At 52.2% G+C, this 26,980-nt stretch overlaps 1 protein-coding gene across 4 annotated transcripts in view; it reads left to right on the top strand.

The window, feature by feature from the left end:
• ZBTB16 (zinc finger and BTB domain containing 16) overlaps positions 1-26,980 on the top strand; it is a 188,351-nt gene that overhangs the window by 93,672 nt on the left and 67,699 nt on the right. For all 4 annotated transcript variants that reach the window (XM_059707821.1, XM_059707822.1, XM_059707819.1 and 1 more), the window contains exon 3: positions 237-334. In XM_059707821.1, coding sequence (XP_059563804.1) covers positions 237-334 — 98 coding nt within the window. The remainder of the gene's footprint in view (positions 1-236; positions 335-26,980) is intronic.

Raw genomic sequence — 26,980 nt, 5'->3', positions numbered from 1 at the left:
GTGTGTGTATGTGCCAGTGAGTGAGCAGTAGGGAGGGCCTGTTCTCCTACCCCCTGGACCAGGAACAGGGTCTTCCTTGCAGGGTCCGTAGGGAAGAGGGGCCTTCAGGCAATCTGTCTCCACTAGTGCCCAGCTCCGGCTCCCACTCCCGCACCTCCTTCCTCCTGTCACCTGCCCGAGGGAGGGCCTCCTGTCCAGCCAGAGCAGCGGCAACCTGTCTTCTCCTTTTCCCACAGGAAGCTGCACAGCGGGATGAAGACGTACGGGTGTGAGCTCTGCGGAAAGCGGTTCCTCGATAGTTTGCGACTGAGAATGCACTTACTGGCTCACTCAGGTAGGCACGGAGGCCTCGGCTGCCCCTCCCCGCACCAGCAGCCCCCTCCTGCCCTCTTTCCTTCCTCCACTCAGAGACTGGACGTCCCCAATGCCCGCCAGGCCTGGCTCCCTCCACCTTGTCCCGTGGGTGCTCCCTCCAGGTTCATGGAGCAGAAAGTCCATCCTGACGCTGTGCTCCACCTTCCAAAGCAGAATGCGGCCTCATTAGCAAAACAGTGGTGGAATTAGGTTCTCGCTCTCTAATGAATCTGACTATTGGGTTCACATTATCCAGGAGCCTTTAATTAAATAGATATAGAAAGGTTGGAACACAGAGCTAGTTACGCGTGCTGTGTTTTGCAAGTTAATTTTACCCCGTTCCAGCGGGGTCGCCTAGGCGGCTGTCGGTATTTTTTCTCGTGTCTGGGCAAAGCTGCTCTGCCGCATTCGGTTTAAAAAGGGGAGAAACCCTGACTCAGGGGGGCCGGGTGTTCATGGTGGGAGGCAGGACACAGCAGCCCCCTGGTGCTGCTGCTGGAGGCCCAGGGTCACGGCTTCAGCTGCAGAGCCCAGCCCCGCCCCGCCCGGTCCCCTGCCCGGCCTGTGCACGCGTCCTTCTCATTCCCTTCCTTCAGCTTCGGCGGCGCATTTTGGGGGAGAGGAAGGGACTACCTTCTCATCTGGTCTTGCTCTCCCCTCGTAACAGCGGTCAGCGTCTGCTGGCTCTCCCCCAGATTGCTTCGGCGGCTGGCCCCCAGGCAGCTAAGCCTTTGTGAAATGAGCATGGGCTTTGGGTCGTGCAGATGAAGGTTCCATCTTGTCTGTGATATGTGCTAACTGTGGGACCTTGGGCAGATCTGCCTTCTGAACCCCGGTTTCCGCATCTGTAAATGCAGGTGTTGCCCACTCGTATACTTCCTTTTAGTATGAGGCGGTAGAATGTATGTTAAAGGCATCTGTAGCTTGCACCCTGGCATACAGTTGCTCTGTAACGAATGGCGATTGCTTCTGCTTCCACCTTCCTCTTTGCCCCAGCCGTGATGTCACCTGGGGCGTGTTCCTCTCCCCGTGCTCCAGAGCTCCTGGTCGGTGGCGGGCTGCAGTCTGTCCTCACTCCATCTCCCGCCCAGAGAGTCGTGTAGATGCTGCGTGGTGGTTTTCAGTGCCTCGGCTCACTGCCTTGCCTGAAGGGCCCTCACTCCTTCTTGCTTCCTATCCTTCCTTCCTTCCACATCCAGGGGTCAGGCTACACGGAGGGGCTGTCTGTCTTGGCATATCCCCTCCGTCCGCCTGTCTGTGTGTGTCCCCTTCCTCCTTCCCTTCCGGCCTTTCCACCCCACACCTGGCTCCACTGCCCATCCTCGTGCCGCCTGCCTGTCCCATGTTGGCCGGCATCCCGAGTCCAGGTGTCCCTGCACTCAGCGTCTGCCCGGGGCTCATGACTCCTTTGTTCGTTTCTGTTACTTGCATCGTCTGTCTTCTTGCTTCCCTTCAGCTTTCTACGCTGCTTAGGGTTCAGTGTGGGTGGGTTTCATGAGCTGTCTGCCAACAAGGCTGTTCAGCCTCTGGGTTTGCTCTGCCTGCAAACCCCTCGCCCCCTCTGCGTGGAATCACCTTCCCCGTCTTCCCAGACCTTCCAGGGCCCTTCTGCAAGGCCGTCCTTGACTCCTCCCTCCCCCAGCAGGATAGTTGCGCCTTCTTCTGGGCGCCATGTCTTTATCTGGAGCATCTTTGGGCACACTCGTTCTTCTTCATATCACGGCTATTTGTGGACTCGCCTTATCTCTTCTACTTGGGGGTCAGGGTTAGGAATTCGTGCTGACCATGTGGCCTTGGGTAGGAGATGTAAGCTCTGTGAGCCACCGTGTCCCCATCTTGAAGGTGAGCGTGCGCCTGCCTCTGAGCGGCTGTGGCTCACATCAGGTTCTTAGCGCTGTGCCTGGCGCGTGACAGGTGCTCATCGTAGGTAGCCTGCCCTTCCCTCTGCTTCTCTAACAGACGGTGAGCTGCTTAGAGACAGGTCTGTCCCACAGACCTTTCACCCCTTCGCTGGGATGTCTTGAAAATAAAATAGCAACGAGGGTTTAGGGAGGCAAGACCACTTGCTAAGTTGTTAAACAGTGAAGGCAGAAAGAGACCTGGCATTGCGGGGGGTGGGTTGGAGGCTGGCCTGGTGGTGCCAGGCCTTCTCTCCCTCAGATCCTGGAGGCACTAGTCGGGCCTCCCATCTTCTGGCTCCTGCTCTCCTTGCTGGGTAACAGAACCGTGTGATGTGTAGAGATGTGCAAGATGTTCTTGCTGCCTGTGTTGAAGGCTCCATGCAGGAGGCTGACAGCAAGAATGTTCCCTGAGGGCTGCAGTGCAGACCCATTTTGCAGAAGATGCTCAAAGGCTGGGGCTCCAGAACCCTGGGGACTGTTTTGTTTTTTTTTAAAGGGGGCAGGTCGTGGAGAAGTGAGCCTGGGGCCCGGGTGGGGTCGTGGTGTCCTGGCTTCCCCTGAATGTCATTGCTGTCTCTTGCACGGGCACATTCCTGTTGTCTCCTGCTCAGCAGAGCAGAACAGCCTGCCCTCCCTCGCTCTCCCTTGCTCTGTGTGCTAGCTGTCCCCACCCCCTCTTGGCTAGCATGGGGGTGTTTGTTATTGTAGCTCTGGCACTGGGCCAGGCCTGGCTGGAAGCCAGCCTTGTGGGTACAGTGTGTACAGTGAGTGCTGAGCCAAGTTTGTCATCATACACGATTAATTTTTTTTTCTGATCTGGAAGGGGTGGGGTGAAGGAGGAGGCAAGGAAAGTGTTTCTCCCATGCTTGAGTCGAGCCCACATTGAATCTGCAGAGCTGTTATTTGTGAAGGCTGATGGCTCTGGCTTGTTTATCCCTCAGCGTTTCCCCCTCTCTCTTCTCTCCATTTCCTTAGCCTCGGAAATCAGCCTGTGTGAGTCTGTCAGTGACTAGACTGCTAAATTTACATTCCTAAATCAGTTTTCATTGTGTGGAAATTGACAATTTGTTTAATTAGAAGTTTGCCCTGTAGGAGGCCCTTCCTAGAGACAATTCTTTCTTTCTCTTTCTCTCTCTTCCACTCTCCTCCTTTTTTCTTTTCTGAGACCCTCAATGGTAGTAGTGAATGTTCAGTTTAATTGAAGCTTTGGTTTCGATTTGAGTGTGTTAACTAGTCAAGTGTTTGCAAGATGTACCTGATGACAACAACAAGTTTAAATGAGCCAACGTTAACCTCCCTCATTAACTAATGAGACTGATCTGGCGAGGCCCCGAGTTCTCCGGGGCAGTTTGGGGGCGCCAGGAGGGTTTGAGGACTGGGAAAGAGGCTGGGGCCAGGAGCGCGGCCACCCCCATGCTCTGCGGAGCTGGTCCTCCGACAGCATGCACCTTGGGTACAGGATGGTGGCGGTGAGCGGGGAGGAGCCCAGCCCCTTGGGCTCCCAGGGCCACTCTGCAGTCCCTTCCTCACACGTGGCTGCCCCACCGCGCGGAAGCGGTAGGGGTGGGTGCTGTTTCTTGGGCGCGCCTTATTCTCACTCGAGAGGTGATTCCTAGCCCTGGGGTGTCCATGCGAAGCCACAGCCCGGGCGGTGACTGCAGTTGGTTCTGCGATTCGCTAGTGTATGGTTTCCTATTGGGTAATGTCTCCCGCAGCTTGGCTTGCCGTCCTGGTGGATTACAAGGGAGCACACCCAGAACTGCTGGCCCCTATTTTTGACTTGGCTGTGCACTATTTAGAGGTCTGCATATTTCTGTGGCCTGCTTGTATTCTGGGAGTGCCCTTCATTTTCGGAGCCAGCGGACATTTACTTAGCAAATGTCCTTTACCCTGGAGTAGCCACAGTACCCCTCAGGGAACAACTCCTGTCCAGTAGGAGAGATGTTTGACTAGAAGGCAGTGGGGAAAGAAGGTGGTAGAGTGTGCAGAGAACCATGAGGAGTTCTGGGAGGCATTCAGAGGCGGAGGGTCGTAGACTTAATGGATGGTGAGAAGGGGATTCTGAAAGGAGCTGGATGGGGAAGGCCAGCTCACCAGAGTGATATGCATGGAGTTGGGGAGTGTAGGCTGTGTGGTGGGGGTGGGAGACGGAAGGGTCTTAGAGCAAGGTTATGGAGGGCCTTGAGTAGCAAAACGGTATGCATTTTACCTGCATCCCTGGAAAGCCACTGAAAGACGGAATAAGAGACGCAGCCCTCCCCACTCTGGAATAGGAAGGACCGTGGGCTTTTTGATGTAGACTAGGCAGGAGTGTAGGGTTTATAAGAGTCCATGGAGAGATGGCGTGACTGGCAGGCTATCTGGGGGCATGGCTGGAGTATGGAGAGGCTGGTGCCACTTGCACTGGTTAGGGGCACACACCTGCCTGAGAGCCCAGTGCTGTTAGGGGCCTGTCCCCTGTGCCTACTCCTTGCTCCTCTCTGGGCACTGTAAGCAGCCATGGCTGTTGAGAAATCTCCCTTGATATACCCCCTTCCCATAGCCAGAGCCGCTGGGACAGAAGAAGATGGAGAACGGTGATGATGGTCTGATGCCAGCTGCAGTGTGGGTGGCCAGGGCACATCACCTGGGGCCTGGGCCATCCATCCGGCAGGAAGGGGCAGGAGGGGTTGGGGCCAAAAACCAGATTGCTTCCCCCTGTTCTGATTGGAAAGAAAATTACAAAACGTTAAAGACGTGTGGATCGTACTTGTTCCCTTTTTTCTTGTTTTTGGAACACATAAATTTGGGGTTCAGGGTTCTTCTTCCCAAAGTCAAGGAAGGTGGGGGGAGCAGAGTAGCTGGAGGAGCCCCTGGGACTGCGAGGGTGAGGAAATGAGCTGGGAGAAGCCCCTCAGGGTGCACAGGAGGCTCTCAGGACCCGCAGCTTCCTTCTCTCATTTACCTCTCTCCTCCCAGATGAGGTGTCTCCTGAGAGCAAGAGATTGGGGGCTGTCCAGGCAGGCCGAGCCCATGGTCACTTCATGCCCTCTGTCCAGTGAATGTCACTGCTCCCTTCTGGTTAGCTTTCCCCTCCGGGCAGAGCCAGGAGGGAGCCAGGAGGAATCTTCCTCAGGCCCTTTAACACTCCCCCCCACCCCGCACGCTTACAGGAGGCACGATGGGGGGTTGGGCACGATGGAGAAGGGCAGTGTGCGGTGCATTGCGTGGCTCAGAGGCCCCGCCGCCTCCCCTTTGGTCCGCGTGGATGCCAGGTGTGGCGAGGGGACAGGGCGGGGAGCAGCCGCTCTCCTGGGCTCGCGTGGAGCGCTCTCCCTCTCCCCTCCCCGCTCTGACTTTGGCCGGCTTCCCGAACTTTTTCCCAGAGCGGTGTCGTCACTGGCCTGCCCGCAGGTCTGGATGTTCTGCCAGCATTCCAGAGAGTTTATGATCGCTTGCAGATGTGCCTCCAAGAACACACTGTACCCAGAGCAGAAATTAATGCAGGCTTGACTGCTGTCCAAGCCCGTCCGCGGGAGAGGAGAAGGAAAACAAAAACTGTTTAATGCTGTTTATAAATTATACACCGGCTGATGAAAAATACATGCCCCCCCCCCCACCCCGCTCACCGCCCCCACCCCACCCTTCCCACCCTCTGCCTCCAGAACCTACACGGCGACCAGGAGGCCGCGGTTTTGCTTTTTCGCTCCCGTTTTGGCTGGGATCCGGACCCCTGCTGCTGGTGCGCAGCCAGGGTAGTTTTCCCCTTTACCTGATGAAACACACTGATTTTCCCAGCCCAGATGGGGTGGCTCTGGCTTTGTTATCTGGGTTTTTATTTTTTTAACTTTTCTTTCTTGGCCAGGGGTTTTGTTTACAGCGAGGGACAGGTTCTGTGCTGTGCTGGCTGTGATGCCCACCCCGGGCAGAAGGCGCCCCTCCCCCGCCTCGCTGCTAGAGGTGTGTGCCCGCCCCCAACCCCGCCCCGAAGATTCCACTTGCGTCAGGCCAGCTGAGCAGAGAAAGTTTGGAAAGTTCATGGCAGGTCATTGTATTAAACAGTGTTTCCACCACTTCCCTCCTACCCCTTCCCAGACAACCCCCGTGTGAAGAGGGGGTTCACATAGCTCCCCCCCAAATACACGTCTCTGCCTCCATCTGGTGCCTTAGCAGGGGTTTGGGAAGCTCGTTGCCTCCACCCCTCTGGATCCCAGCCTTTCCCCCTACACGCAAGTCCCCCGTCCCCATTTATTCTATAAATTCGTTTCCACATTATGTCTATCCATTTACATGGCTCTTGTGTTTTTAATACCGCTAATGTTTATCATTTGCCCAACAGGCTCGACAGATTTTGCTTCCTGTAGAGCATCGAGGCTTTAGAGCCCCCTCGTTGCTAAGTAGCAGTCTCCCTGTACTGTAATGGGCTGATTTCGTATTCTGTTCAGCGCTGGATCTTATTTTTGTATGCAAGACAAAGTGTTTTGATGGAGGACGATTGCGGCAGTGTCTGGAGGCTGTTTGGAGTTTTATGGGCTGTACAGTACACTGTGTGCTCTCTGAACAGAACACAGGCTGTTGAATTTTGGATTGGATTTGTCATTTTCCCCCCTCAGAGAGGAGCCTGTCTCTCTGATAGAACATTACTTTAAGGGTGGAGGGAAGAAAGTGGAAATTATGTAATAACCTTCTCTCCTCTCTGTCTCCCTGCCCCTCTCTCTGTGTGTCTCTGTGTGTCTCCCTCCGTGTGTGTGTGTGTGTGTGTGTGTGTGTGTACGCGCGCGCGCCTCGCTCCTCCTTTGATTCTTCCATCCCCACCCCCTGTCATTCCACCATATGATTTCGTGGAGCTGGATGATGACATTATTATCAGAAAATGATTGGCTCTAGAGAAACCGGCTCTGTGTATCTGCTGCTTATTCTCCTCTCTCTCCTTTCCTCTCCGCTGGCCTCCCCGTCCTCCCCAGTTCTGGCCGCCTGGCTGCTCTTGTTTTTCCTGAGGCCATCGGTGGGATGTTTGTGTGGGACCCGCCCAAAGGCAGGGCCGTTTTCTTATTTCCAGGGCCTCCCACCTTCCTTTTGCTTCCCAGACATGCTCCCACCGCGACTCTTTGCTGGTCATCCTCTTCTCTCCTCAGCCCTCGTGCGCCGGCCCCCTGACCAGGCCGTGCCTGGGCCCCAGTGTGCCGGGCTGTGCCCCGGAGACCAGATCCAGCCACCCACAGGTGCTGGCAGCGGGCAGTCATCCTTGGCACCTCCTCTGAGCTCCCTGTGGCGGCAGGGGCTCCTTTTCAGCGTTGCCCTTCTCTCCTGTCACCTAACCCCAGCTCTTCGCCGCTGTCCTTGGTCCGGTTAACCTCAGCCTTTCCTTAGGCCCCTGTGTGTGTCCCACCCTCCTGCTTAGGTCTTCATGTGCCTTAGTCTCCATCCGTCACAGCTGGTCTTCTCCCCTCTCACCCCTCTCGGGTTCTTCTCTTGGAAGTTGGGTGGGGATTGGGATGGGGAATGAAACGTCACCGTGGCCCAGAAGGCCGGGGGGGGGGGGCGGGGTACTGTTGAGCAAACACCCTGAGAGCTCCCAGCACCTGCGGCCTGTGTGCTCTGTCCCTCTGCCTCTCGGGGACCAGAGCGGGGCTCCCTGGCTTGGCTCTAGGTCCCTAGTTTCCTTAAGTCGAGCTGAATGTGGTCATGCGGATGAGCAGGACTCAGGCTTGCAAGGTCCTGTCGGCCTTTGCTACTAAAAAGCACATCTTGTGGTGCTTGTTTGAGGAGGTCTATACCAAGCAGAGCGCCGAGCCTGCTGGCACCACGTGCTTTCTTCACCATCACATGCCATGCCTGGCACAGTGCCTAGCACACACAGGCTCTTTGGTAAGTTTTTGTTGAATAAGTGAGTACCCTTTACTGAAGTGTTTGCTCTCTGGGCACATCATACTTTGGTCGGCTCGGAGACTTACACAATTTCGGGAAAAAGAAAATGGCTATCCAGCGTTAGAGCCCCTCCCAGGAAGTGGGCTGGTGTAAGGGCGGGGCCTGGAGCCCCAACTGGGATACCTTCAGGGAGAACAGGCCTTTGTGAGTCACCTGAGAAGCCACCAGTGCAGGCCCCACAGCTGGAGCAACCGAGTGGGGAGTCAAGGATAAGGATGCCATGGGGACATCTGCTCACTGCAGGGCCCTCAGAGTGTGGGGCAGGCCCGTCCACAGGCCTCAGGACAAGCCACCCCGCTGTGGGAAACGGCTGCTGGTCCCAGTGGACCTGGGAGCAAAGCTGGCCGGTACGGGTAGACCCGAGGCCCCTTCTCCCCTGAGCCACCGGCGGATAGAGACACATGGCAGCATCTGGGCCTCCACACTGGCCTTCCGTGACTCTCCACAAACCCACTCAACATCCACCCCTCTCCTGGGGGCTCCCCTTGCCTGGGTCTGTGGGCAGTAGAGTTGTCTGATGGGGGCAGAGCACAGGTCTCCTGGCGTGTGCACGTGTGTGCGCACATGTGCGTGTGTGTGTGTGTGTGTGTGTGTGTGTGTGTGTGTGTGTGTCTTGAAGAGGAGCCCTGAGAGCGAGGGGTCCTGGGGGTGATGGGAGTGTGCGTAGACTTCTAAGGGTCTGTTCTCGGGAGCTTCCGGATTCAGACTCATCCATTAATGAGTCAGCGGAGGAAGCGGGATTGGATACTTCTTTGGGAAGGACGCTACTTACTCCCTGGAAGGTGCGGAAAAGCTGCGATTAATGTTCCCAGAACCGAGGGGCGGCTGTGTGCGTGCGAGTGCGTGTTGGTGTATGCACGCGTGCGAAAAAGGGATTGTGAAGAAGCGTTTACATGAAGTACTCAGAATTGTTCCTTTGCGGTAATGGCCCCGCACAGACCATTACCTTGCAGATTTAAAACTAAATGAGCTCATCATATCTAGCGACTTCCACCGACATTCATGCTTGATTGCAAAGCCCATGTTACCTTTGAATTTCAACTTCATTGTTATTAATTCTCAGATATTGGGGGTGCAGTTCCCTTATTGGATTCAACCACGAACATGTTGATTTTTGTGTGATGGATGGGAATGTTTTCAACAGGACCCCACAGAAGAACCTTTTCATTTTCAAAATAGCCCGGTGACCTCTAGGGCTGCGCCTGGACTTCCCGAGGAGCCCAGTGCACGGAGGTGGACACGGGTTGACTCTGGAGGGGGCTGAAGTTTTGCATTTTTTAAGTTAGTGATTTGGGTTCCCCATGAATGATCCTGTGTTCTGTGCAGCACTCTGCGTTTTCATAACTGTCTCTTTCACTTTGGGTAAAGGAAGGGAGGGAAGAAATAGCAGCAGCAGCAGCATTCTGTGGGCAAAGGAAGAAAACAAGAGAATGGGGCAGAGAACAGGCTAAATTTAAAATTGTAATTGGCTGACTTCCACTGGCTTGCGGGTGTTTTAATGACTCATAATAACTTCATTTAAAACCAGCTGAGCAGAAAATAGATTGGAGAGGAGCCTCGGGCCATTATGGATTTGTTTTTTTTGACAAGCTCGGTTTTCAGCAGCCAGGAAGGCTCTCTCGCTCGCTCCGAGAGGCTTGGCTGTGCTCTCTCTCCCTCTCTCTCGGGTTGGTGGTCTGCCCGGGAGAGGTTGTATAGAAACCGGGGCTGCTTTTTTTTTCACCCCACCCCCCTTTTCCAAACTGATTATAAATAGATGCCTTGAGGTATTATTTTAGCATCAGTACGATTTTTTTTTCTACTTTTGATGTGGTAAATGGAACATAAATAAAATTGTTTTTGAAATGACTGAATTAATTAGCTAGTAAGGCAGCGACGATGCATACCATACATTTTCTTTGCTTGTTGCCCTCATTCATTTTTCGGGGCGTTTCCCATTTTTCCCAGAGTCCCCTCCTCTGCCCCACCAGCCCCGCTTCCTCCCAGTGTGGGCCGGACCCTTCGAATGCCGGACCCTTCGAATGCCGGGCCCTTTTATCCGGATCTGTAGGACTTTGACAGGATTGGTTCTGCCCAGCTACCCAGTCAGCTCGAGGAAGCACGAGTTCGGGGAGCTGCCAGGAAAGGTGCCTCTAGTCGGTCTAAATAGATCCTGCCCGATTCCCATGCGAGGGCGGGCGCCGGCGGCGGCGAGGGCTCCTTTTTCTCTTCTCTTTTTAAAGTCGGCCGGCTCACTGTGGATGCATCTGTCTGGACAGAAAAAGAGGCCGCCCCCATCTGATGGCTCGTAGCCATTTATCTACCTGCTCTTATGGCACCTGTCACCTTCTTTGTGTCATGCTGTTTATTTGCTTGTCCTTTTTCGCCTACTAGGTCTAATCTTCCTCAGAATACATGACTTATTCCCACCTCCCCCAGACCAGAGTAACCTGCAGGGTGTTACAACTCGGTCGTTTTTTGAATAAACCACTGGGTGAGGGGGTGAGTGGGTGAGTGTGTGGATAGGCGCCTGGTAGGGACTAGCTCTGAAGCGCTCCCCTACTTCCTTCCAGCCCTGGGCGTCAGCAGTCCGCTGAGAAGACCAGGATCAGAGTCAGGGCCTTACTGGCAGCGTGCTCTGGTGCATGCCCACAGCCTAGCACAGGCAGGCTCTCAGGGACCATCTGCAGAATGAATGAATGGCTCGGGGTGGACAGTAGGGAGAGGGAAGGAGGGAGGTGCCCTTACATTTACCGGATGCCTCCTGTGTTCCAGGCATGGTGCTTGGCGCTCCGCATGTCTGCACGAACCTAATCTGACATTGACTTTAGGAGGCAGATATGCCGATTTCATTTTGCAGGTGAGGACACTGGGCTTAAGGAATTGAAGTACAGTGGGGCCTTGACTTAGGAGTGTCCCGACTAACGAGTTTTTTGAGATACCAGCTGTCTCTCTGCCGATTTTTTGCATTGAGTTGATAGAGTAATTTGAGTTAACGAGCTCCTTAACGAGCTCGGTCTCGGAACGAATTAAACTCGTAAATCAGGACCCCACTGTAATTTCCTTAAGCTCATAGCCAGGGCTCTCTGCCCCCACGCTCTTGCTTTCCTGGTATGCCATACTGTTGCACCTGGCCCGAATGCTTGCTCTTCTGTATGTAGAGATAACTCATGTCTCAGAGACTGGGGAGCTGAGGGAGGGAGAACAGAGAAGGCCCTGGGGCGGGGAGGGGCAGTGCAGCACTCGGCCAATGCTCAGGGCCTTGCACCTGGGCCACCAGGAGCAGTTGTATATGTTTTAGCCTCCCCTGCTCCGCTGGCTGCTCGCTCACAGCTCACATTGTGGTCATTGTGCACCCCTCTGCCTTGAAGGGCCGGGTAGGATGGTTCTGGGAGCTTTGCTTGAGGGTCTGTGGGTGAGCATTTGGCCCTCTCACCCTGGCAAGAGCTTGGCTGTGTCCTTCCCCCACTCCTGCTCCCCATCGTTGCCCTGAGGGAGGAGGGGCAGGGCCAGAGGCTGCCCGTGGTCCCTCCTGCCTGGTGACCCAGCTGGGTGCTCTGCTCCGGGAGGAAGGGGTGTCTGTGGTGCTGAGTCAAGAGGGAAAGGGGCTGCTGGGTCCCAGGAATGTGGGCGCCGGGACGGCTCGGGTTGTCACCAGCTCCCAAGACTTCCAGTGCCTCTGAGTGTGACACGTCAGAAGGACCGCGGCCTTCCGGACCTTGCGATGCTGCCCAGTGACGATGGACCACTTGACACGAGGTTCATACGTCTGTTCTCCAACAACCGCATCTTCCCAGACAAGTGCTGGGGATGCTGGAGCCTTCTCTGGGGACCAAGTCATCCACCAAAAGGGAGCCAGATGGGGAAGGTCGGGCAGCAGAGCAGCCTCGATGACTGCTCTGGGTCACTCCATGTGGCTCTCTTGGGGGAAAGCTGTCCATGAATGAAATCATCAGTCAGCAGTTATGAACTGAGGGTCAGTGACAGGCGAAGCCAGGCAGGACAGACGGGCTGCGGCCAGCCAGGGCCCTCACCTGCCAGGGGCTGTGGGCAGGCTGAGCGGGTGATGTGAGCCCCCAGCGAGGGGAGGACCATGCCAGGCTGGGTGAGCTCACCGTCCTCACAGGGGAAGGAGTGAGTGCCGCCGAGTTCACAGGGAAGAGGAACTTCCGGGACGGGTGATGCGGGCCGGGAGCTTCGTGGGATTTTGATGGGCTCTTTCCGGCCAGAACGCCCAGGTGGAGCTTTGTGGTGGGAAAGGAACCTGCTTTCCTGGACAAGAGGGAGCAAGAGCTGCTTTGAGCTGGAGTCAGCCAGGCAGGCGTCTGCTCGCTGCTCCTGCTCCTCTGCCCACGCAGAGCCCAGTGTCTGCGTCCTCAGAGCTCTAGGACAGCGGTTCTCAACCTGTGGGTCGCGACCCCTTTGGCGGTTGAACGACCCTTTCACAGGGGTCGCCTAAGACCATCCTGCATATCAGATGTTTACATCACGATTCATAACAGCAGCAACATTACCGTTATGAAGTAGCAATGAAAATAATGTTGTGGTTGGGTCACAACATGAGGAACTGTATTTAAAGGGCCAGAAGGTTGAGAACCACTGCTCTAGGAGGTCCGGCCCGCCCTGCCTGCGGGTTCAGAAACACTGCCCGCAGCTGGCCCTTCCCTGTGAGGTGTCCACAAGACAAACAGTTGGGAAAGTGAGGCTTAAAATTGGATGTGGATCCAGAGTATTATTATTAGCCTTTCTCATCCATGTCTTGATGAGCCCCAAGATATGTCATGAGTGCCCAGGGCTCCCTGAAGCCAGGTTGAGGGAAGCACCTTGGTGAGGGTGAGGCTGGGGCCTGGGACTTGGCTGTTCTGGAGGGAGATGGAGGGGCAGGAGGGCTGGCACACCCAGGGCCCTCGCCATGTTCTTGGACCACACGAATGGAGCCCCTGGGTCTGTCTTTCATGAAGGCCCTTTCCTGTAGGTGGGAAGCTAGGAAGAGGGTGGGTGCTTCTGTAGTTAGGGCTCCCTTCCTGGGCTCTCCTTGATTCAACCTGACAAGGACGCGTCTTCTAGACTTTTCCCCTATAGTTAACATGCTCCCCCACCCCCACTTTTATTGGGATTCTTTCACTTGCCAGGGGAAAGAAAAAAGAAAGCAAGCCCTACAACTTTTCATTAGGTAGTTGGAATAAGAAGTCTTCTGGGGTAGTTGGATGAAACCTCCGCAGCTCTTACTATTACAAGCTAATTGAGCACCGCGAGCTCATTGGCGGCTGCAATGAACATTTTGCTGGAGTAATTATGCAAGGCCACAGTCGTTTGCAGTAACAAGGTAACTCCAGGTACAGAGAGAACTCCCTGAAACTCTGGATTTGCTGGAGTCTTCCTCCATCGTCTCGTTAATAGGAGCCCAGGACAAAGGCCCAGAGACCAGGAGGCTGCTGTTCGTTAGGGCTTTCTGCCTGAACGGCCCAGATCTCCTGCTCCCTCTGTTAGGGCCTGATGGGAGCAACCCGGCCACCTGGGAGAGCTCTGCTGCACTGCGTCTACATTGATTGAGATTCGGAGTCCAGAGCCAGACGCTCTGGAATATAGGATGGAGAGGGACAGGTGCAGGCTCTGGAAGCCTGGGGACAGCTGACCGGGGGCAGGGAGACTCACAGGGCAGTGTCATCGTATTTGACCAACATGCTGAAAGCAAGGCCTGACCACAGGCAACAAGGCCAGAATCACCCACTCTGTCTCCACTGGGATCTGTCAGTCCTGGGTGGGTGAGGCGTGGGCCTAAACATGGGACCAGGACAATTCCTGGGGCTCCTGTCTGTCCCAGAGGACTCTTCATGGTGACACTCTCTTACACATGCTGTCCTCCCCCCTTCCCCCCGAAGCATAGAATCAGGAGATGGGAGCCTGAACCTGCCATGGGGAGAGGGGGGTCGAGGAGGTGAGGTCCTGAACATAGTGGCTGGGCAAGGGCCTCTCAGCGCCCTCTGGCAGGGGCCCTAGGGACTTGCCAAGCCGACGTGTCCTCTTGGTGGCCCTGCCTGGCCTCTGGCCTGCCGCCCATCAGCATTGAATCATGCCCCTTGAGGACAGCATGTAACTGTGCTTCCCGATATAGCCCCGGGCCCGGGTGACAAGAGGAGTCGTTGTCAGGGCGCACTCCATCTTTCTGCCGCCTCATACCCCGCACGGCTTCCTTCCTCACTTCTCCGCCCTGCACAGCCAGGACTCTGCTCCGAAACACACGGGGAGCTGGTTTTTAAAAAAGGTGACCCTTTTATTTTTTTTATCTTCTCCACCTCCCACTTTAATCTTCAAGACTCTGCTGGGCCATCTTCTACCTCCATCTCACAACTATAAAAGTTTGTCACAGTCAGAGGCTGGCTGCATTGAGGCGGGAATGCGGTGTTTGGTTAAATTGTAAAATTAGCTAGGGGAGTTAATGAGGCGTCCTGCCTCTGCCTTCCGCAGAGCCGGAGTTTATGAAGGTGCTCCGAGCACCGTGCCTGAGACGGGAGAGGACTGGAGGGAGTGGCCAGGCGTGAGGAAGAGCTCCGTGCGGGGAGTCCGCAGGCCTGGGACCTGCTGCTTAGCTGGAAGGACCTGAGGGGTCATCCCCTCAGAGCTGCTCCTTTCAGCCTCCATCAACCACTTTGAATCCAAAGGAGCTCCCTCCCCATGTCCAAGGGCTTCTCGAGGCCGCGTGCATCTGGCTATGGTTGGCCATGCGAGCCGCAAACTCCTCTTTTGTCTTGTGTGAAGCTGAAGACACAAAGACTTAACTCTCTGCCTCAGAAGGCTTCCACAGCAGAAAGACGAAAGAGAACAATGACAGCTGCAGTTAACATTTGCTGAGTGCCGCTGTACCCCTTGCTTTCGGCGTGTTGGTCAAATACGATGACACTGGCCTGTGAGTCTCCCTGCCCCCGGGCAGCTATCCCCAGGCTTCCAAAGCCTGCACCTGTCCCTCTCCATCCTATATAGGTGCCAGCCGCTGCACCCCACAGTCTCATTTGATCCCCACGAGACCTCGGTAAGGTTGGTGTTGCTGTGTCCATTTGACAGATGAGGAAACTGAGTTTACTTGGCCCAGATCCCTCAACGAGTAAGAGGGAGAGTTGAGCTGCCTGCCTCCAAAGCCCTTGGTCTTCACCCCGAGGCAGAGTTGCTTCCATCCCTTCCCAGGCAGCCCACAGGCACGGTGCACACTTGCAGACACTCACCTGAAAGCTTTCAAAGTTATGCCTCAAAGGTGCGTGCAGAAGACCTGCTCACGGGCTACTTTCTGCACACACCTGCTCTCCGGTCCCGTACTTACACCAGACAGACCTTCCTGTTTCCAAGCAGCTATCCAGTGTCATCTTAGTTGTTAGATGCACTTTAATAACGCTTAACATGGGGAAGTCTTTCGCTTGAGGTCAGCCAGAAAAGATCAGTTTTTTGTTTTTGTTTTCCGCCGACAGGATGGTTCGTGCTAAGAATGGGCATTACACGTGACAGGCAGTATTTCTGTTTTGAAAAGTGTGGAGTCTTAATGCTTCTGAAATTTGAGCCTGAAAATGTCAGTGCTGTAGCTGTAATGTAACACCTCAATTACGGTGCAGGGGTAGGAAAGAAAGGCCCTGAAACCTGCGAGGTTCTTTAGATCCACAGCCTGAGCCACAATTACGGTTTCAGAAACACCAAAGGCAAGCCAATGAGTGTCATTTTTAACCAGTTTGAACATTTTACTACTTCCTAACATCAGACGGCCCAGGCTGCAGAGCCTGCTTCTTGTCCTCAATAAAGTGATTAAGCTGAAGGGGTGTGGGGAGCATTATTGGGCAGAGAAGGGCTAAAAATAGCAGTGCTGTGTTTTCAGAAAGCCACAGCAGGCCTGGAGCGATCCGAAGCCTTGAGGTGCCACTGCAGAGGGGAGGGAGGTGGCAGTCCCCTGGGTCTGAGTGAGGTGGGGTGATTGCTAGATGTGACAGCGAGCCAGGTGACGGGTGTCTTTCAGAGCTGTCATCAAGAATGGAGTGTCAGTGGAAGCTACGCATGGGCCGCTTCTGCCTCAGTTTGAAGAAACCTCCAGGGTGTGTGTGTGTGTGTGTGTGTGTGTGTGTGTGTGTGTGTGTTTATTAATGAATTTAACTGACAACACAATAGACTAGGACGGACACCTCAGCCTAAAATTTACATATTCCCCCTCAAAGTTGTTATATTTACTGGCTCTTCTTGGGGAGAGGTCCAGTCTGGGCAGTGGGTAAAGGCCAGTTATAAGGGGCATTTACAGAGAGAGGTGGGGAAGGGAGGAGACCCTCAGAGCCCATTGAGCGTCTGTTGCGCAAACCCATGGTTAGCTAGGCTGCTCCAGGAGAGCGGAATTGGGGGACTTTTTGGTTACCTGAAGGTCAACCAAGAACCTTGCCTGTTTCAGTCTTTGTAGTCTGCTGTCATTCATCAATATGAGGGTCCATTTTTTCTACTTTAAGTGAATACAGTTGATTGTTTTTTATGATAGATGCTTGCCTAGAAGTCAAAAGGAGAATGCCCAGGAGGAGAGCCAGTCATGGAAGCGTGTTCTTAGTTGGGGTTTTGTTGTAAGTCCGTCTTTGTATGTGTGTGAGCAAAAAGAATTCATTGCATTTTGCTTTGGAAGTATATTTTTTCCAGTTTTATTGCGAAATAATTGACATATGTCACTGTGTAAGTTTAAGGCATACCGCAGGATGTGTGTTTTCATGCTCACTCGAGAGGAAAAAAGAGAAAGCAGCGACAGACATTGAGGTAAGAGAGAAACATCGATCCCGCATGCTCTCTGACCAGAAATCGAACCCGCAGCATTTAGGTGTGTGGGACCAACTGAGCAGCCAGCCAGGGCCAGCATGATGGTTTCATTTACATATGTTGTAAAATGTTATCACAATAGCTTCAGCTAACACCCATCATCTCATATAGGTTCGATATAAAGAGATGAAAGAAGAAAAGGAATTTCTCATTGTGCCAAGAACTCTCTCAACAACTTTCCTGTACACCATACTGCAGTGTTAACTTCAGTCGTTATGTTGTGCATGACATCCCTAGTACTTACTATCATGTAACTGGAAATTTGTACCTTTGACCAGCTTCCTCCAGTTTCCCCTTCCCCCACCTTCTGCCTCTGGTAACCACAAGTCTCAGCTCTTTTTCTAACGAGTTTGATTTTAGATTTCACATAGAAGTGAGATCATACAGCATTTGTCTTTCTCTGCCTGGCTGACTTCACATGTCATAACGCCTTCAAGTTCCATCCAGGTTGTCGAGAACGATGGGATTTTCTTACTTTTATGGCTGTATGGTATTCCGTTGTGTGTGTGTGTGTGTGTGTACCACAGCGTCCTTACTTACCCATTCATTCACTGGCGGACATCTCTTGGCTGTGGAAAATAATGCTGCAGTGAACATGGGAGCTCAGATATCTTTCAAGTTAGTGCTTTTGCTCCCTTTGGATATATTGCCAGGAGTGGGAGCGCTGGATCATATAGTTGTTCTGTTTTTAATTTTTTGAGGAACCTGCATACTTGTCTATAGGGGCTGCACCAAGTTACCGGCCATCAGTAGTGCCCCAGGGAGTTGAGTTCCCTTTTTCCACATTTGTGCCGCGCCAGCACGGCTAAGGGTGACCCTCAGTGGGGGCGGTGAAGGATTTAGAAAAGACAGACAAGAGAAGAAAGCTGAGTCTGAGTGGGACGCTGCCCTCTCTGCTGGAGAGACAGTGCCACACACTGCAAGCCATGTCTTTATTTTATAGCAGATCCCACGAGGCAAAGTAAGGGCGTGGTCAAGATGTTTACAACATTCTCGTGGGTTTCGACCCTACTCAGTTACATGCACCTGAACTCTTTCAAGCCCATATTACTCAGGCACATGGGGCCACATGTTCAGACCATAGGTTCAAGCTTACAGCTATAGCTGTTGGCTATAATTGTGCTGGGAGGGCTGTGCCCTCCTAGCTGGGACTTGCATGTGGCAGTGAGAGGACTGTGCCCTCTCATTAGTCCGAGGCTCGAACCTGTCCAAACACTGTAGCCGCTCTCCACACACATCCGTGCCAGCATTTTTTACCTCTTGTCATTTTGATGATGGCCATTCTAACTGGCATGAGGCGATACCTCATTCTGGTTTTAATTTGCATTTCCATAGCGACTAGTGATGCTGAGCATCTTTTCATGTACTTTGTGACCTTTCATAACCTCTTCTTCGGAAAAATGTCCATTTAGGTCCTTTGCCCATTTTAAAATTGGGTGGGTTTTTTTGTTTGTTTTTTTTGCTAATGAGTTGTATGAGTTCTTTATATATTTTAGGTATTAATCCCCTATCAGAGGCATGGTGTGCAAATAATTTTTTTCATTCTGTAGGTTGTTTTTCACTTTGTTGCTGGTTTCTTTTGCTGTACAGACGCTTTTTAGTTTGATGTAGTCCCAAGTGTTTGTTTATGATTTTTTGCTTGTGCTTTAGGTATTAAATCAAAAAATTATTTCCAAAGCCCATGTCAAGGAGCGTTATTCCTGTTTTGTTTTTTTCATGGTTTCAGTTCTTATTTGTTTTTAATCCATGTTGAGGTGATTTTTGTGAATGGTGTAAGATAGGGGTCTAGTTTCATTTTTTTTTCACATGTGACTGTTCAATGATCTCAGCACCATTTATTGACGAGTCTGTCTTTTACCCATTGAGTATTACTGGCTCTCTCGTCAAATCCTAGTTGACCATATACGCCTGGGTTTATTTCTGGCTCTCAGTTCTGTTCCTGTGATCTATTTGTCTGTTTTGGGAATGTAATGCCTCCTGTTTTGTTCTTTTTCAGGAATTCTTTGGCTATTTGTGGTATTTTGTGGTCCATATAAATTTTAGGAGTGTGTTTTCCTACTTCTGTGAAAGTTGCCAGTGGAATCTTGATAGGGATTGCATTGAATCTCTAGATGGCTTTTGGTAGTATTGACATTTTAGCAATATAATTCTTCCAATCCATGAACACAGGGTATCTTTTCATTTATTTGTGTCTTCAGTTTCTTTCATCATTGTTTCACAGTTTCCAGAGGAGAGATCTTTCACCTCCTTCGTGAAATTTATTTCTAAGTATTTTATTGGTTTTATCTGTCCTCTGCAAGTAGAGACAATTTTGCTTCTTCCTTTCCATTTCTGATATCCTTTATTTATTTTTCTTTACTAATTTCTCTAGCTAGGACTTCCAGTTCTATGTTGAATAGGAATGAGGAGAGGGTGCCCTTGCCTTGTTTATGATCTTAGAAGGAAAGCTTTCAACCTTTCACTGTTGATATGATATTAGCTTGGGCTTATCATATATCATATATCATATATGGCCATTATTATGTTAAGATAACATTATTATGTTATTTCTATGCCTAATTTGTTAAGAGTTTTCATCATGAATGGATGTTAAATTTTGTCAAATGCTTTTTCTGTATCTATTAAGATGATCGTATGATTCTTTATTCTATTTATTTGATGTATCAGATTGATTTGTATATGTTGATTCATCCTTGCATCTCAGGAATAAATCTCACTTGATGATGGCGAATGATCCTTTTAATGTGCTGTGGTATTCAGTTTGTTAGTATTTTATTGAGAGATTTTGCATCTATATTATCAGGGATATTGGCCAGTAATTTCTTTTCTAGTAGCGTCCTTTTCTGGTTCTGGTATCAGAATAGTGGCCTTGTAAAATGGGTTTTGGAATTTTTCCTCCTTTTCAAATTTTTGGAAGTTTGATAAAGATTGGTGTTCATTTTTCTTTACATGTTTGGTAAAATTCACCAGTGAAACCATCTGGTCCTGGACTTTTCTTCATTGGGAGAATTGTTGTTATTGATTCAATCCTCTTACAGTAAGTGGTGTATTCAGATTTTCTGTTTCTTCCTGATTCAATCTTGGTAAGTTGTATGTTCCTAAGAATTTTTTTCATTTCTTCTAGGTTGTTCAATATGTCGGCATGTAGTTACTTATAGTACCCTCTTATGATCATTTGCATTCCTGTGGTATCCGTTGTCATGTCTCCTTTTTCACTTATAATTTTGTTGATTCGAGTCTTCTCTCTTTTTTCCTTGGTCTAGCTAAGGGTTTTTCAATTTTGTTTATGTTCAGATACCCAACTCTTAATTTGGTTAATCTTTTCTATTCTATATTTCATTTATTTCTGCTCTAATATTTATTACTGCCTTTCTTCTGCCAACTTTGGGCTTGTTTTTTTTTTTCTAGCTCCTTTAAGGCATAGAGTAAGGTTGTTTATATGAGATCTTTCTTGTTTCTTAATATAGGCATTTATTGCTATGAATTTTTCTCTTAGAACTGCTTTTGCTGCATCCCATAATTTTGCTGCAATGTTGCTTTTCTATTTTTGTTGGTTTCAAGAAACTTTGTTTTCCCTTCTAATTTCTTTTTTGATTCATTGGTTGACCATAAGCGTGCTGTGTAATTTCCATGTGTTTGTGAATTTTCCAGTTTTCCTCTTACTGGTTTCTAGTTTCATGCCATCATGGTCAGAGAAGATACATGGTATGATTTCAGTCTTCTTGAATTCGTTGAGACTTGTTTTATGGCCTGACATATGGTCTGTCTTAGAAAATACTGCATGTGTGCTTGAGAAGAATGTGTATTCCGCTGTTGTAGGATAGAATGTTCAATATTTGTCTAATAGGTTCATTTGATCTATATAGTGTTGTTCAGATCTGCTATTTCCTTATTGATTCTCTATTTGGATTATCTATCCACTGTTGAGAGTGATGTAAGTCAGTTTTGAAGATTGACTGTGTCTTTTTTTCTGTAAAGCCCTACATGTTTTCCTGTCCTGGAACTCATTCCTCTCCATAACAGCTTTAGGTGATAGGAAGTGGCTAGGAAAATGATGGCCAATTTACAGATGGATAAATGGAGGCCAATAAAGCAGGATTCTGGAAGACACCAAAGTGCACGGCAGAGCCAGATCTAGACCCTGTGCTGCTGGCTTCCAGTCCAGACTCTCTCTCATGGACAGTGATGTTATATTCTTGGACAAAGAGGTGAGAGTTCTGAGTAGTGAAGTGCTCAGAGAAGAGGGTACACACTGCGGAGGGTGGCCTCAGAGCCTGGGGAATGATCCCCTGGCTCCAAGGAGTGAGCCCGAGTGTGGAGAACAGCAGAGGACTCGGGCACACTGCCTTCGGGACCTTTTTCTACTCCCCTTACTGTGAACTTCTTACTCGTTAACCTTTTATATAATTAAAGGGCCTTCTAGTTAGCTGGGCTGCCCCTGCTTCCACCTGTGTGAGTTAGTTTCTTTACTATTGACACTTACTATCTATGACACCTCGGACAAGTGAACCAAGCTTTTCCAACAGCAATTTTCACATCTATAAAACGAGCATAACCTTAGAATTAATGGGAGAACTAAGTAGCATATCGTGTGTAAAGCAGCGCAGTTCTCATTTCATAATAAATGCTCAATACATATTATTAATACTCATTATTACTATCGACGCAGCAGCAGCAGTAGCAGCAGCATGGCTCCTCATCACAGGGCAGCCCTTGTGGGACCCCTGGCGCCCTGGGAAGGGAAGCGTTAGGGTGCAGTTGCCAAGGGCCAGTTCCCATTGTGAGGCACCGTCATGTGCGGCTCCTCGTCTAAACCCCCTGACAACCTGTGGCCTCATTTCTGAGTGAGGGCTGCTCCCTGGAGCTGTGCAACTTCCAAGTCCCACTTGGAGGCTAGGAGAAATGCACCATTACCTCTTTCCAGGCGAGGAAACCGAGGCTCAGAGTGGTTAGCTTGCTCACGCTCTTGATGTAGCTGGTGGGTCTCTGAGCTGAAATCTTGGATCTGTTGGCATCAGAGCCAGCGATGGGCTTGACTGTGAGGCTCCCCTGCGGACAGAGCCCTGCCTCTCGCCAGCAGCCCGGCCTGGGTGTCGGGGAGGGGGCTGCGGGTGGCTTCCCGGGGGAGCTGGCAGCGGAGCGCCTGTGCTCACAGCTGCAGGAACGGCCAGCAGACAGCATGCAGGCCCCTGCTCCCAGCTCCTAGGAGGCGCTCTGGTCATCACACGCGCGACAGCACTGAGGCCCCCGAAACGCTTGGTTTCTTGTCGTTTGTTGAAAAGTGACATGGATACTAGAATCGGGGGCCACTCTGTAAATTATATAAATGTCTGACCACCATGCTGTACACCTGAAACGAACATGAAATTATGTCCAATTAATTGGAAACTAACATTTAAAAATGAGAAAGAAAGACATATGGTTACTTATGGTGATTCAACTTAAAGACAAAGCACACACACCCATGGTTGGAAGTGGAATTAAAGGGATGTGCTGGGAACAGGGAGAGAGCAGGAGGTTCTGAGAAGAGGGGAGGGGGGAATTGTCACTACAGGGACCCCAGGGAGATCCCAGTGTTGGGAGGAGACTTGGCACACTTTTGGCCATGAGCAGGAGGGAGGAGGCTCCTGCCAGGAGAAAGGGAGGCCCAGAGGGCAGGTGGGCTGGGGAAGGGCCGGCCCCCTCCCTCTGCAGATGCCTCCAGTGAAAACAATTGGCAAGCGGGTTGGGGGATGTTAGGGGCCAGGCAGGGACAGACAATAGCTTGAAATGTGTGGGTTGGCCGGGTTTTGATTCTGGCCTTCCCCCCTCTATACCCCCCACCCCCGCAGCAGCCTGGTTTTGCTTTTCTCCATGGTTCAGTAGTCATTTGGGAGGCCCCCCCCCCCCGGCCCCAATTCCAGGGAAGGCCTGTGACAGAGAACTCTGAGGTGCTTGGGGAGAAAGGAGCCGGGAAAGTGCGGTGGAGAGGAGGCCAGAGGCTCAGGTAACAAGCAGCTTGAGACGGCTACATGCTGAACCTCTCACCTGAGAATCCCATGTTGGGACCAGGAGGAAGAGGATTGTTGGTGCCCACGGGTTGAGGGGATGTCCCACTAAATCATGGCAGCAGGCCCCCTGGGGCTTTCATGGCCCGTTAACCTAGTCTCCTTTCAAATGCCAAGCGCTACCTTTTTTAAACAAAGCAAAGCTGCGAAGGCCGGAGATGGTCACCGCTCCCTGGAACTCAGGGCCAGCCTCTGCCGCAGGTCGCAGGTCCTGGGCTCAGCGTGGCTCATCTGGCTGAGGATCCCCAGCAGCTGGACTCTGTTCCCCGCTGCCTGCCTGAGAGCAATCCCTGCTGAGCCAGGAGCCCAGCCCCGCGGTCCAGCCAGCGCCTTCCCATCACCCAGTTGCGAGCCCCTGAGCTCCTGTACAGCCGCTGCTACCGTCTATGTCGCCTGCTTCCAGCGCCTTCTTACACAACGCCGTTCATCTTTGCTTTAGAGTTGTCCCGACTTAAAGCTTGTCATTTAGAGATGAAGAGGTGAAGTGACTCAGCCAAGGCCAGACACTCGGGCAGGGGTGGGAGGTGGGGGGGACGCTGAACCCTTCGGTGCTTCGGGAACTCTTGGGTGCTCCTGAGAGCAGACCCCTCCTTGAGCCAGGTGTCCGCCTCCCTCCTCTGACGGTGACCCCTCTGTCATCCCAGACAGCTGAATAACACGGGTACAAGGAGCCCTGGAGCGGGCGCTCCTGCCTCCCTGGGCCATTTACTCACTGCGGGGGGGCCTTTCCCCAGGAGCTGTGGGGCAGGGGTATTATGGGCTGGAGTTCGTGAAGGCTCAGGCTGGAGGCTGGCCTCCTAGAACTTATCAACCTGACGAAGTGAAATTATTTCATAATCACCATTCAGGCACCTAGTATGTGCTGGGAACTTCATAACTCCATTTTAAGAAGGGAAGTGAGGCCACAGAGTTGGTGCCAGGGCCATACCACCCGTGGCAGAAGCCCAAGCCGCTGTTGGACTTCCTCTCGGGAGGTCTCCAAGTTGGCCAGAGTGTCCGGGAGCCAGACGAGCCCATCACGCAGGGCTCATCCCATTGTAAGAGGTTTTGTTCCATGGCATTGGTCACCACAGTGCCCTGATTTGCCAGTCACAGAAGTAGCTTGGGAAGAGATGGGTATAGGCAGAGGTAAGGAGGCCCCCCAAATCTGTGCTAGGACCTCAGGAAGCTTTGTATGTTATTCATTCTCTCTCTCTCTCTCCCCCTCCCTCCCTCCCTCTCTCTTTCTCTCCCTTTAATGTTTTTATTGATTTCAGAGAGAGGAAGGGAGAGGGAAAGAGATAGAAACATCGATAAGAGAGAAACGTGAGAAGCATCAATCGCTGCCTCCTGCATGCCCCCTACTGGTGATGGAGCCTGAAACCCGGGCATGCGCCCTGACTGGGAATCAAACTGGCAGCCTCCTGGTGCCTGAGACGACACCCAACCACTGGGGCCACACCGGCTGGGCTGTATGTTGTTTTCGCTGCAACAAGCTTACCATCCTACTTGTGTTTTACTCAGCATAATTCACCTTAGATAGGTTCGGACTCATCTCAGTAGGAGGAGGATAATGCCATCAGAACTTGGCCATGAGTGCTGCGTGCTGGCTGGAGAGGTGTCATTTCTCTGATCTCCTCCCAGGGCAGGGTGCGCGGGCCCGTCTTTACTTGTGCCTTGTTGGCTTGTGCACAGGTGTCGTGGGGGTGCCAGTTGTAGTGTCATCTGCCTTTCCTTAGCTTCCACCCCCTGGAGGAAACCTGCCGAAGACGTGTCCAGGGTGGTGGCTTGCCTCCCTTCTTTTTCTCTTCGTGGTTTGGCTGGGGTGGTAAGAATGTTTTAAGTGCTGTGTTTATTGCATGCATTTATGGCCACGAGGGTCTCAGACGTTGACATTGGGGGAGAAAGTAATGGCAATGATGATCTTAACGACAACTAGCACTTACTGAGCAGTACTGTGTGCTAGGCGCGGTGGTAAGGACTTTACATGTGCTTTGGAAATTCGTCATTACTCAACCCTGGGAAGTGCCTACTGTGTGCCGATCTTACAGGTGAAGAAAGGCCCAGAGAAGAGAAGGAGCTTGCTCAGGGCGGTAGCTAGAAATGCTGGACCCAGGGCCTGAGCCCAGGTTTGTTTGAGTGGAGGATTCTCAGCTTCCTGCCGGTGCGGCTGGAGAGGGCACGCTGGCAGGGCTGTGTCCCCAAGCCGATTGGGTCACCGCTGGGGCTGGAAGTGGGAACAGGGGAGCTTCCCCAAGGCTCTCCAGGCTGAGAACTGAGTGCAGGAACAAGCGACAAGGTGGACCTCTGTTTTCTCTGTGGGACAGGAGAGCAGGACCACAAGATCCCAGTGAAAGCCAGCGCCCCGGGGCAGCACGGAACCGCCTGGTAGAATGAGGGCTATTAGGTTGGGTAAGAAATGTTCTCTCACACTGGAGCTGCCTCGGTGTTTTCTTCTGATCCATTCCAAGGGCTTATCTTCTACAGAATGGACATTCCGCCCAGGGTGAGGTGTGCAGCCACTTCACGTACTGGTTCCCTGATGGGAATGCGATTCTAGAGATCTGAAACCCTGCCGCCTGCCGCCCGCAGCCCCGGGGACTCCCTATCTCTGCTGCCCGGCTGGCCGAGCCTGTCCTGCCTCTGATGGGGGCCCTGCGCCTGAACACTGTCACCCTCCGTCCGGCAGCGAGGCCAGGCGCGGGCCTGTCTCCCACTCCGTTGTCAACCATATCCTGGGCCCATCGAAAGGGCCGGCTGTTTTCCACTCAGCCCTCGCCTGCCTGCCTGCCTCCCTCTTCCCCGTCCCCCGAATGTGGGTACCTTATGGGGACTCTGGCTCCCGACCAGTTTTTGTTTTGCTGATAAAGGAGAGGAGAGTGTCGGGGAGAGCGTGCCTCCCAGCTCCTCCCGGGGCACGCGTCTCCCTGCGTGAAAGAACACGCAGTGCCGGCCTCGCCGGAGCTGGCAGCCGGCGAGTGTTCTGTCTGATAAGAGGTACTGTAAATAAAACTGTACGCCGCAGAGCGCCGTGTCTGTACTCATTGTTCTGACAGCTTATGCTTTTTTTGGGTCTGCTGTTTTGGTACACTCTGTACTTCCTTATGTAAGCAGGCATGCATATCTCATCAGAACATTCAAGATGTTTATTTTAAAATCTCAAGGAATTAAAAGAAAAGGGACACATTACTCAACATTAGGTGCTGGCAGACCTTGGGTGTTTCCCCCCCCCCCCCCAGTGTTTCCCCCGCCTCTTTTTATTAGTGGGGGGGGGCAGGTTTTGGGAGGGAGGGGTTTTGAGTTTTTTTCCCTTCTCTCATTGGCTTCTGCCTTATTTATTATAGAGAGTCAGCGGGCCACATCTGCTTGCGTTCAGCATCTTCTCCCTTCCTAGAGGCTTGGGGGACCCCCCCCCCCCGCCCCGGTTCCAGTGGGGAAGCAGGCAGGAGGAGGACGCTGTCCTTTGCCAGAAGGGGAGGCCAGAGTGTGCGGGGAGGGAGTGCGGGGAGCTCGACGCCCCGCCTTCTGCTGGATTTCAGCTCTGTTGCCCTTGGAATGCTGGCCATTTAGAGAAAGCTTTATGGCTTTGAAAGTGCTTTCCTGGCATGTCCCTCCGATTCCTGCGAGTCGGGCGATCCTGAGCCCGGCATGAACGCGGCTGCCACACAAGGAGGCCCTAGACCACTCCAGCCTCGCTGTGGGCTGCAGCGACCGCCCCCTTCCTCTTCACCTGCTGGGACCCCCTCCTTCCTCTAGCCCCTGTCTAGCTTTCTGGAAGCATCAGGAAGTCAAGGGAGACCTAGCAGCCTAGGAAATGCACTTGGTCAGGCGGTGCCTGCTCCCCCCAGTGTAGTGCTTAAGACATCCTTGAACCCTCACCTGCAGACCCCTGGGAGCTGGCAGGGGCAAAGATGTCTGTCTGTCTCTTTTTTAAAAGTCACCCGAGGATATGTTTTGTTGATTTTTAGAGAGAGGGGGGGAAGAGAG

This window comes from Myotis daubentonii, chromosome 9, assembly GCF_963259705.1.
Source record: "Myotis daubentonii chromosome 9, mMyoDau2.1, whole genome shotgun sequence".
NCBI lineage: Eukaryota > Metazoa > Chordata > Mammalia > Chiroptera > Vespertilionidae > Myotis > Myotis daubentonii.
This window is presented reverse-complemented; position numbering and strand designations above follow the sequence as displayed.